Consider the following 10,933-nt stretch of genomic DNA (forward strand, 5'->3'; position numbering starts at 1 on the left):
AACGATAGATATGGCGAATAAAGCACCAGAGCCCCTTCCATTGCACATGGCGGAACTCACTGCTACCCAGTTCCTCGACATATGGAATAAATTCGATGCTGACGGTGAGTGTAACGGAGTGAGTCCCGGGACGAAAAGCGTTCTTAGTTTAGTCGTAGCCTACATCGGAGGCTATTACTTAACCAAACTGATTTTTGTATTGCATTTGATTTATGTCTACTATTCATTACATTTTAATTTACATTAAATATATTCTGTATATTTTAAAGTGGGCTACAAAAGCAAATAATAAGGATAACTTTAAAACAAATCTAAGCAATAACCTAATTCATCAATAAAATTCAAGCTGTTTATGGAAAGAGTCACTCGGTGTTCCAACACTTTTTGTAGTGATAGAGAAATAGCCAACTGTAGCCTATCTGCTGTATTCTTGTCAATAATTACACTTTTTAAAAGAGGCGTGGATTATTATTATTATGACTATTATTAATGATATTTTACTCGTTTAATTTCTTGTCTGGATTGAGTGATAAACTCAAGCATTTACGACATGATATTTCTTTGCGGTAGCCTACCGCACATGCATGCATATGTTTTTATTTTTATGTCGGTTTCCTATAAGTTCATTTAGTTACACGTTTAAAATTTTTTTAAATAAAGTGAATGCAATTATGTATAACGCAAGTGGAATCCTCATGCATTGTGCAATGCCGTTTTACGCAGAAGCGTATTCTTGAAATATTCAGGGAAATTGAAAAAGCGCCACTGGGATGATTGCCTGCTATCGCCCTGTTAACTGCTTTCAGCGTTAGGCACGCGTTTTCACAGCTCAGTAAATTTTGCCTCACAGGCATTGTTGGCATTATTGATTCCGCTCTGGAATGGAATCTTTCCTTCCAATTGATTTATGTGTCAGCCTTTGAGAGACTATGAAGATGAAAAGTTATGGGCGGGGTTTGGAGAGCCGGTCCTGCTTGAAAAAATGCGTCTTAAACCAGCCTAAAATGTTTTGCTGTTTTTAGTTGGTTTAAGCTGGTCTTAAATAGTTTTAGCTGGCCTACCAGTCTGGTCTTCATCTGATCAAGTTGGTCTCCCATCTCTGCGAAGCTGGCATTCAGCTGGATTAACTGGTCAGTCAGTTGGCCTCCCAAATGCATGACTAGGCTAAGTGACCAGCTAAGACCAGCAAACCATCTTAGGCTGGTTTAGGCTAGTTTGGGAGTGATATATATGTGCATGCCATATGTACAAACATATGGCAAAAATTGTTACAGACAACCAAGCTATAGTTTCCCGACCTTAGCTGGTTTAAGATGGTCTGATCTGCCTGACCAGCAAAAAAATGTGTCCAGAACTCTCTAAAACCAGCAAACAGATCAGCCTGGACAGGATGGGAAACCCATTAAGACAAACAAACAATCTTAGGCTAGTTTTTAGCCAAAGAGTGGAAATATTGGCACAATGGAAATAGTTATTCTTTAACAACCATTATAATTTGAATACAGGTTAATATGAACTAGATCAGTTAAATAAAGACAGAAAGGAAAAAAAAAATAATTGTGAGCTGTGTGTATAAGATGCAACATTTTCCCCTGTATAAACATTGTTTCTAGGGAATATATGGATAAAATCCCTTTATAGCTCATTTAATTTATCTATAATCTGCATTTTGTCCTTCAGCAGTTTAAATCAACAAGGCAAGAACTGAGTATTAGATCCTCATTTCATTTATAAAGAGAGACTGATTGTCAAGCTATATCAGAGAAAGTTAGTTGATAGTGTAATAAATGAATTTAAGTTCATTTTTTTCTCTAGGAAATGGCTGCATTGAAGGGAAGGAACTGGAACATTTCATTCGTGAGCTCGAGCTAGCAAGGAAAAGTGCAAGTGTGGTGAGTCACATACAGTTTTGTGTATGTTCATTATTTATGTTAAAAACATCAGCTGCAACTGTACTTGTTAAGTGGTGATCTGTCAACATATAGTTATTAAGAACTACAGAATGAGATTAATCTAAATTACAGAATCTAAATTAATCTATCTTAATGAACATGCCATCTGAGCAGATACCATCTGGCTGATATTTTCTAATGTCAATACAATTTCTGGTTTTAAATATTTTTTTAACATAAAGTGACACTTCTCTTGAACTATATATGAAAACAAATTGTTCTCAGTTGTGCTGTTTTACATGTCAGTCATATTTGTTTGGCTTTCAGGATCCTTCAAATGCTTCGTTCAAAGACAGGATGAAAGAGTTTATGCAAAAATTCGATGAGAACGGTGATGGGAAGATTGAGATGTCAGAGGTAAATTTCACCGCTTTTCACTGCTAAAGTAAGCCACAGCAATAGTTTGAAGCTATAAAGAGAGAATGTATTGCAGAACCACTGTCTGAGATTCATGGAACACCAGGAAGACATATAAAGAGGACAATGAGGGCAGATTAGGGGCTTGAAGGTTGCGTCTATCGAGGGGATGATGGAATGAGAGGAGGGAGAGATGGATGAAGGGGGAGGGAGAGGATGGAGGTGACGTCTATCATGATGACGACACGAATGAATGGATAAAATGATTTATGTTGGTAGAAAAAAACTCACTAATCCAGTCATAGAGACCACATGAACATATGAGTGCCTTCCTTCCTCCAATTAATGTCAACCTGCTCTAGTTATGACGCTATTAATTTTTTAATTTTTTTTTTGCTGATTAGGTTGTTTTTGAATGTTTTTAGTGGTGGTACATTTCTTTCTCTTGACCTGTTTGTAGTCCTATATAGCTTAGTAGAGGTAAAATGGTTTTAAAAGGATGAAAGCAACCTCTCCATGCAGCAGATTAAAGCTTACTTAGTTGGAGACCATGCAGTTAATGCAGAAGGGAAGGAGTTATATACAAATGATCCGCATGATACAAATCTCACTCTATTAGAAATTAGAAATGGACCTCATAGTTGTGGTCCATAAGTGGTAGAATAACTCACTACAACGTTTAGATGTTCACTGTTTTTCACTCAAACTTCAGGCAGTTTTCAGTCTGGTACAAAATCTCAAACATGCTACTTTATTTTAAAAGCTGGCAGGATTTCAGCAGCTCATTCAGACTGCTTTTCAAGGCTTTTATGATCAATGATCTGTTCTTCTGTGTGAAGCATGTGAATCTAAGCTGGAACTGCAGATTAGCCATGTTGGGTTTGTCATATCTGTCATCTTCTACTTTTTAGCCTTTTGGGGTTTTCTGCTTCACTTATTTCAGAAAGGTAGAAGTGTTATCTTTAAAAGTAGGTTTTGCATTCTTACTGGTATGAACAATAATCAACTGATTTTTGTAACTTTTAGCAGAGGAACAAAAATCAACAGAATAGAGATGTTCACTTTTTAAAGGAAGCAAATTTATTGTACTGAATAGCAGTAAATACACAAATAACAAAATAAATTAAAGCTAGAATAGGAGTAGGTAGGTTTAAGACATTTATAATGGTACAAAAGAGTTCTATTTTGTTCTTTTTAACTTTCTATTCCTTAAAAAAAATCTGAAAAAAGTATCATGTATTTCCACAAAATAAAGCAGCACAGCTTAAGCAGCACAACTGTTTTCAACATTTATATAATAAAAAATGTTTCTTAAACATTAAATCAGCATATTAGATTTCTGAAGGATCATGTGACACTGAAGACTTTAGTAATGGCTGCTGAAAATTCAAAGTTGCCATCACAGGAATAAATTGCATTTTAAAATATATGACAATAGAGAACAGATTTTAAATTGTAATAATATTTCACATTATTACAGTTTTTACTGTATTTTTTATGCAGACTTTTTTCATCCAGAATCTATAGTCAATCCAAGTTAGGGTTCATGTCGACTAAGGATGCATTTATGCATTTTGTTAAACTTGAATCTCTCTCTTTATGATCTATATATGTTTCAGATATAGAATAAGCATTTCATGATAATAAAACTATATTTGTCCTATATGTTGTAATACTATACACATCCTTAAATCGAACAAAACGATTGTAAGGCTTAAAAAGTACTTTTTGCTACATAGACAGAAGGTGATCCTTTTTTTTTTGTGGTTTGTGTGTCAGAGCACTCAGAGGTGGAACTTGTCGTAGACAGGTGGTTTCAGAGCTTTTCTGACTTTTCGGTTTGGTACGGTTTAGTGTTCTTCAGCAGTTCAGCAATGATGAGCTCCTCTTTTGGGGCCAGAAAAGATAACCAAGAGCATGAAATTGTCATCCCTGTCCAGCCCTTGCAGACACTCTCTTCTTAAGCCAGGCAGATAGGCTTTACACAGACATCACAGATTTTAAATTGTAATAATATTTCACATTATTACAGTTTTTAATGTATTTTTTATGCAGACTTTTTTCATCCAGTATCTATAGTCAATCCAAGTTAGGGTTCATGTCGACTAAGGATGCATTTATGCATTTTGTTAAACTTGAATCTCTCTCTTTATGATCTATATATGTTTCAGATATAGAATAAGCATTTCATGATAATAAAACTATATTTGTCCTATATGTTGTAATACTATACACATCCTTAAATCGAACAAAACGATTGTAAGGCTTAAAAAGTACTTTTTGCTACATAGACAGAAGGTGATCCTTTTTTTTTTGAGGTTTGTGTGTCAGAGCACTCAGAGGTGGAACTTGTCGTAGACAGGTGGTTTCAGAGCTTTTCTGACTTTTCGGTTTGGTACGGTTTAGTGTTCTTCAGCAGTTCAGCAATGATGAGCTCCTCTTTTGGGGCCAGAAAAGATAACCAAGAGCATGAAATTGTCATCCCTGTCCAGCCCTTGCAGACACTCTCTTCTTAAGCCAGGCAGATAGGCTTTACACAGACATCAACTCAGACAGCAGCACTTGGTCGATTGTGTAGCAAAAGGGATGCTTTGGATAAGTGCTTTGTGCTCCACTGTGCGGCTGTCCATGGTGCTGAAATCCCATTCAATGGATTTACAGAATGGAGTCTAAAAGTAGTGGTTAAGAAAATAAAACATATTTAGTTTTCAGTATATTTAATGTTTATATTATTAGTATATGTTATTAACTTATAATATATTATATAATATATCTATATAAAATTTAATATTTAATATTTTATTATAAGATAGATAATTCTTTCTCTCTTTATCTTTTTCAGCTGGCCCAGATCCTGCCAACAGAGGAGAATTTTCTATTATGCTTCAGACAGTTTGTGGGATCCAGTGCAGAGTTTATGGCAGTAAGTAACACAGCGATTATTTTGTTGCCGGATCTTATGGATATCCTGATCTGTAGAGATTTGCATTGATATAAACTGTCTACTCTCTGGGCATATCAGTAATCTGACTGACATGATTAATAACCTCTCCATTAGTTTTGGGACTCAATAGTTGCAACAATTATTAATGTCTCATTGTAAAAATGAAATATCTTTCAGTAGCTGAGGTGCTTTTGTTTGCATCTGTGTGAAAGAAAGACAGAGAGAGCAAGAAAATTCTGTTTGCAGTAAGTTATCTATTATGAATGGCCTCCAATATATAAAGGAACACAGCGTGTGTATGTGTGAATAACTGGGTTAATGGAGGTTCATTTGTACAACATGATGATTTTGTAAATAATACAAAACATGCTCATTGTGAACATCTGAGTTGTAGAAGAGGACAGATTGTTCAGAAGTGTGGATACAATGAAGGTGTTTTGCTAGCATTACAGAGGAAAACACGCATACAATACATTAATGCACACAATAACACACATCCTAGTAAATCAGGGCAGGTGGGTTTTTCTCCACAGTAGATCAACTCGCCAGTAATCCCAGTCTAATTCCCAAATACCAAATTCGCTGGTTTAATCAAGATGACACAATCACATACAAATCTGAACATTTTTTATTGAAACCCTGTCCGTTTCACCTTTACAGGGCAAAGGATCTGTACATAATACGTGTGGGAAGTGTGGAGGTGTCTTAATGCTATGGTTTCATTTTTCAGGCATGGAGAAAATATGATACTGACCGTAGCGGATACATTGAAGCCAATGAACTGAAGGTATAACTCAATAGGTTACACTGAACTTCCTATAGCTATTATAGATCCATTTCTAAATAAAAACATTTCTTTTCCCCAGGGCTTTCTCTCAGATCTGCTGAAGAAAGCAAACAGACATTACGATGACAAGAAACTGAATGAATATACACAGACCATAGTGAGTAGACACACAATTCACACAAACACACATTTACACAGCCACTCTTTAATTAGTGCTTTTTTTCTGCAGCTTAAAATGTTTGACCTGAATGGTGATGGGAAACTGGGATTGTCCGAAATGGCTAGGTGAGAAGGCCTCTGAGTGAGCTGAAGTGAATGCATATTAATGCCTTATTGTAAAAATGTTATATTTGTGTCTTCAGACTGCTTCCTGTGCAGGAGAATTTTCTGCTCAAGTTTCAGGTAAGATCAAGCAGTGCTCATAATGTTAGATTCAATTTGACTTTATTGTCATTGTGCAGAGTACGAGTAAAGAGTTCCTGCAGCTCAGAACAGAAGAGAGCAAGAACAAGATCATGGGTTTGATCCAGGGAATGTATGAACTGATAATATGTATGCCATTCCCAGCGAATGCAATGTAAGTTTTTTGTTTGTTTTGTTTTGTTTTTTTGGATAAAAGTGTCCGCCAAATTATAAAACTTTATATAAATGTAAGTATAGAGCCAATGAAATACATCAGCTAAGTAGGTAAATACTAATATTGCGAGGTACAAATGCCTGTACAGTGCAATTCACTGTATCACAATGATCATTGTAGACATGGTGTATATATACAGAATGTGGGTTAGAATAGTAATTGGTTGGTTCAGTGCAGTTCAATAACTGTAAAAAGTTCATTATGAAACAAGTTCTATTCAGCTGTAAGCAGCTCCACTAAGACAGTAGAGTTGGTATTCAGCACGAGTCAGTTTAGTGTTGCTTCAATTCAGTTTAATAACATTGTCGATGTTGCAAAATTCATAAACAATGAACAAATTCGATTCAGCTATAAAATCAGCTCATGTTTTGAAAACTGTGATGTACTGGAAGCTGGCAATTGTTTGCAGTTACAGTAGAATCACGGTAGCTTAGAGTGAGAGCTGAAGAGAAATATAAGATTTGTAATATGGCAAGAGATTATTTTTTTAGATCAGCAGATCAGATGCATGTTTTCTGCTAAAGTCATGTAGAAAACACATGATAACCGATGAATCTGTATTTGGGTACATAGGTTTGTTTGTGTGTGTTTATAAGGTTTGTCTGTGTCTGAACCTGACAGCAGATTGGTAACTGATTTCTGCCACAGAGAGCACAGGTTGATAGGGATTACTTCAATCCTACTGTAGTTGCGATAATCTCCATAGATTATTCTTGAACCTGGAGATGTACTGATCCGACCCAGTCTCCCCACATTCACTGGGTGCTCTCTCTCTTTATTTTTCTCTGTCTCTCTTTTTTTTTCCTCAACAAAACAACAAAAAATAGGTTAAGACTGGAAGAACTGGTCTACGTTCTGTTTAGTCTCAAAGCATTATCAGGGTTAAAATATGGTGACCAAGATGTCCTTTGCCATTTCAGTCATGAAAAAGATTTCAAATATTCATAAAAGGGTATCATTCTATAGCCAAACATTTTAATAAAAATATGTTTTGCTTTATTTTTTATTTGAATGTGATTAATAAATGCCATCAGACTGAAGTGTTGTGTAAAAATGCTTTTTAATGTTATTAATGGAAGTTAGTATAAAACGTATATAATATATGTATGTATAAGTTATGCATGCAATTATAAAAAATATGATCTAAATATTAAATTATTTATAATCTTATTATATTTATTTTATAATATACTGGGAAAACATTTGTTCATTCACTAGGGGAATCGGAAGGCACAGTAAAACCGACACTGAGGGGCATAAAATGCTCATTATAAATTGTAAACCAATATAATACATAGAATAAAAAGCAATGCAATTGAGATATGAATTTAATATTATTACTGTCATTACTGGAATGCCATTGATATAAATTATACAAAGCCATTTTCTAAATTACTTTTATGTGCAATATTTGGCATGATTACGTCACACATTATTATTATTATCATGGCATGTTTACGAATGGTATACATTACATTTTTTATTATTAGTTTTTTTTACAGTATAGGAATGATGCTATATGTCACTGCACTGTTCTGTTGTAATCCAAAGGATTAGAAGGATTATTTTCTAGTTATGAATATTCAAGCCCTCAAAATTGAATCTGAAAACAAATTGATATTCTGCTATAACCCTCTACACTATATTTTGCACACATACACACACACATTCACTGAACATAAACTAATGTCTCTTTTTCTTCTTCTCCAGAATTTCAAACTATCTGCTGAAGAATTTGAAGCAATCTTCAACTATTATGATAAGGTCAGATAATGTGTATATTTCTTATGTTTGTGTTCTTGTTCATTTGTCTTGTATTGTGGGTTAGTAATCTACACATGACCATAAAAACACTTTAGCACTACTATATGATACACAACCACAAATTCATAACTGATACATCCTCTCAGATACCATGTATACAGTGTGGAGACGTCTTTTTTCTTGTCAGTTTTCATCTGCAAGGTTTATTTTTTAAAGTGTTATGTCAGATGTTAATTAGACTCTTAGAAAATGGCTTTTTAATCAGAATCAGAATCAGAAGAGCTTTATTACCAAGTATGTTTACACACACAAGGAATTTGACTTGACGACAGGGGCTTCCAGTGTAGAAGAATAAGAAAGTGCAGAAGAAAGTAATATGCTTATGCTTATGATTTAGAATGTATATAAAACTGTCCCCCCCCTTTTTTCCCTAAACAGGATGGAAATGGTTACATTGATGAACATGAACTGGATGCACTGCTGAGAGACCTCTACCAAAAACATAAAATGGTAACTTGATGTTGGGTGGAAATTTAGCATTCTAATAATAATAATTATTATTATTTTAATTGAAATTATGGCAGAAAAGCTGCATCTGAAACGGCATATATACTATGGAAAAGTGAATTTATACACAATTTAAGCACAGTGCACAGTTGACAAAAATTGTCACAGAAGCTACAACTGCAGAAAAAATTGTATGAAATTGTCTTAAATATAAAATTATGAATATAGATACTTTAAATGATATTTGGGGTTGGTTAGATTAAAAAAAATATATATAATAATAATTGTATTAAGTATTAAATTGTATAATTGTATTAAGATTTTTATTTGAAATAAAATGCTGTTCTTTTCTATTCACCTGAAAAAAGTATTGCAGTTTCCAAAAAATGTTAAGCAGCACAACTGCTTTCAACATTTATAATCATTTGGAAATGTTTCTTGAGCACCAAACCAGCATATTAGAATGCTTTCTGTGACACAGTAGACTGGGGTAATGACTGCTGAAAATTCAGCATAAGAGACATCTTTCAAAAATGTTTAAAAATATTACCACTCAAATTTTTGAAAGGTACTATAAATATTAAATGATACATTTTAAAATATGTACTTATTTACATAATCCTGTTCTAATTCCTGCATTTCAGCAATGGTGGTCTGAATACGTATAGACTTCTATGTGTATCCTTCTTTAGGCTGTTGTACCTCAAAACCTGGCTAGCTCAAAGAAGAGCATCATGGCGTTGTCGGACGGAGGAAAGCTGTTCCGCACAGAGCTGGAGATTGTGTTATGCAAGGATCCGTCAGTGTGAACTCTTAACTCTCACATTCTTCACCCACCCCAATCTAGCCAAAGCAGGTGCATGCGGTGGCTCTGTTCCACCTCTTATCCTGTCAAAGTTAATCAACATCCACAACGTACCCCTCTCTCCGTGGCATGCCTTTCCCAAAGATATGGCTTCTCCATGTGTGCATCTCTTACTTGTCTTTTTTTATATCAAAACGTGACATTGTGGTATAGTGATGGATATATGGTCTTATTCTCCTGCTTGTTCCAAATCTTCAATTTGGTTGGTTTCTTTATGTATGCAGCCTGCTCTCTCTCCATTCCTCTCTCTCTTTGTCTTTCCAGTCTCTCCCATATCTCCTTTTTTGTTCCTAGCAAGACTGTAGACTGTTCTGTTTTGCCAACACTGCTAAAAGAATTACTGAAATAAAGATCAGATAATACATTTACCCTTTCTTCTGCTTTAAAGGATCTATCTTTAATTTTTCTTCACATATAGGACCATTTCCATATTTTCGGGTTATATTTTGCAAGGTACCATAAATGCCCCTAATTTAGTTATGGCTGTAACTGTTTTGGAAGCAGATAACGGTAATAATGGGCACCTATTATTGTAGTTTGGATGTACCATCTTCTTAGGTGCACTGTGATCTCATTTTCTATTTAGATAAATCTAAAAGCGGCTAATTTATCTTCATGGGCCCGCAAGTAAAGGCACGCATCTTCAAGCCAAAGTAAGTGCAATAGCACAATGAAGTGTTTAGAGCTTATCTTTTTCATTTTCACAGTACGACTGTTCTTTGTGATTCATTAATCTCTGATACAGGATAGAATAGGAAAAGGATTGTGGTGATGCAGACAGTTTTCTTGGCTTCAGTGTCTCAGTTTCACCCTGAATATTTTCCACAAAATTTAAAGGTGCCGTTATGCTTGTCCTGTTGGGACCACATGCATTTTACTAATTTTTTTAAGAGGAGAGGGCAAACCATGGAAGCCTTGCTGCAGTTTATCAACCCAGCTAACGGAACTGTGGCTAATGTTTTGGCAAGGTTATTCCAGTAACAATAATACAACATTTGTTCAAAATGATCTGATCTTTAGTAATGTTTTCAAAACGTTAGCAATCAAAAACATTATTTATACATTGTACATGGAATGTTTTTTAGATATTCATCTAAAATTATTTAAATATTACTAATCC

At 34.7% G+C, this 10,933-nt stretch overlaps 1 protein-coding gene across 1 annotated transcript; it reads left to right on the top strand.

Annotated features, from left to right (window-relative positions):
- The first annotated feature begins 6 nt into the window (after positions 1-6).
- Positions 7-10,231, top strand: LOC107668624 (calretinin-like). Its single transcript, XM_016460574.1, has 11 exons — positions 7-104; positions 1,816-1,892; positions 2,220-2,309; positions 5,152-5,232; positions 5,984-6,040; positions 6,120-6,197; positions 6,270-6,325; positions 6,403-6,442; positions 8,388-8,441; positions 8,880-8,951; positions 9,641-10,231. The coding sequence occupies exons 1-11, from the start codon at positions 11-13 to the stop codon at positions 9,755-9,757; spliced, it is 816 nt and encodes a 271-aa protein (XP_016316060.1). The 5' UTR covers positions 7-10; the 3' UTR covers positions 9,758-10,231.
- The last annotated feature ends 702 nt before the right edge of the window (positions 10,232-10,933 follow it).

The sequence above is a fragment of the Sinocyclocheilus anshuiensis genome, unplaced genomic scaffold (assembly GCF_001515605.1).
Source record: "Sinocyclocheilus anshuiensis isolate Anshui unplaced genomic scaffold, SAMN03320099.WGS_v1.1 scaffold337, whole genome shotgun sequence".
Taxonomy (NCBI): domain Eukaryota; kingdom Metazoa; phylum Chordata; class Actinopteri; order Cypriniformes; family Cyprinidae; genus Sinocyclocheilus; species Sinocyclocheilus anshuiensis.

Excerpts from the sequence above, each read along its gene's own strand:
- LOC107668624 (XM_016460574.1), top strand. The coding sequence starts at position 11 with ATGGCGAATAAAGCACCAGAGCCCCTTCCATTGCACATGGCGGAACTC. Across the intron at positions 5,233-5,983 it reads CCAGTGCAGAGTTTATGGCA|GCATGGAGAAAATATGATAC; the intron begins GTAAGTAACACA and ends TTCATTTTTCAG. Across the intron at positions 8,952-9,640 it reads TCTACCAAAAACATAAAATG|GCTGTTGTACCTCAAAACCT; the intron begins GTAACTTGATGT and ends ATCCTTCTTTAG.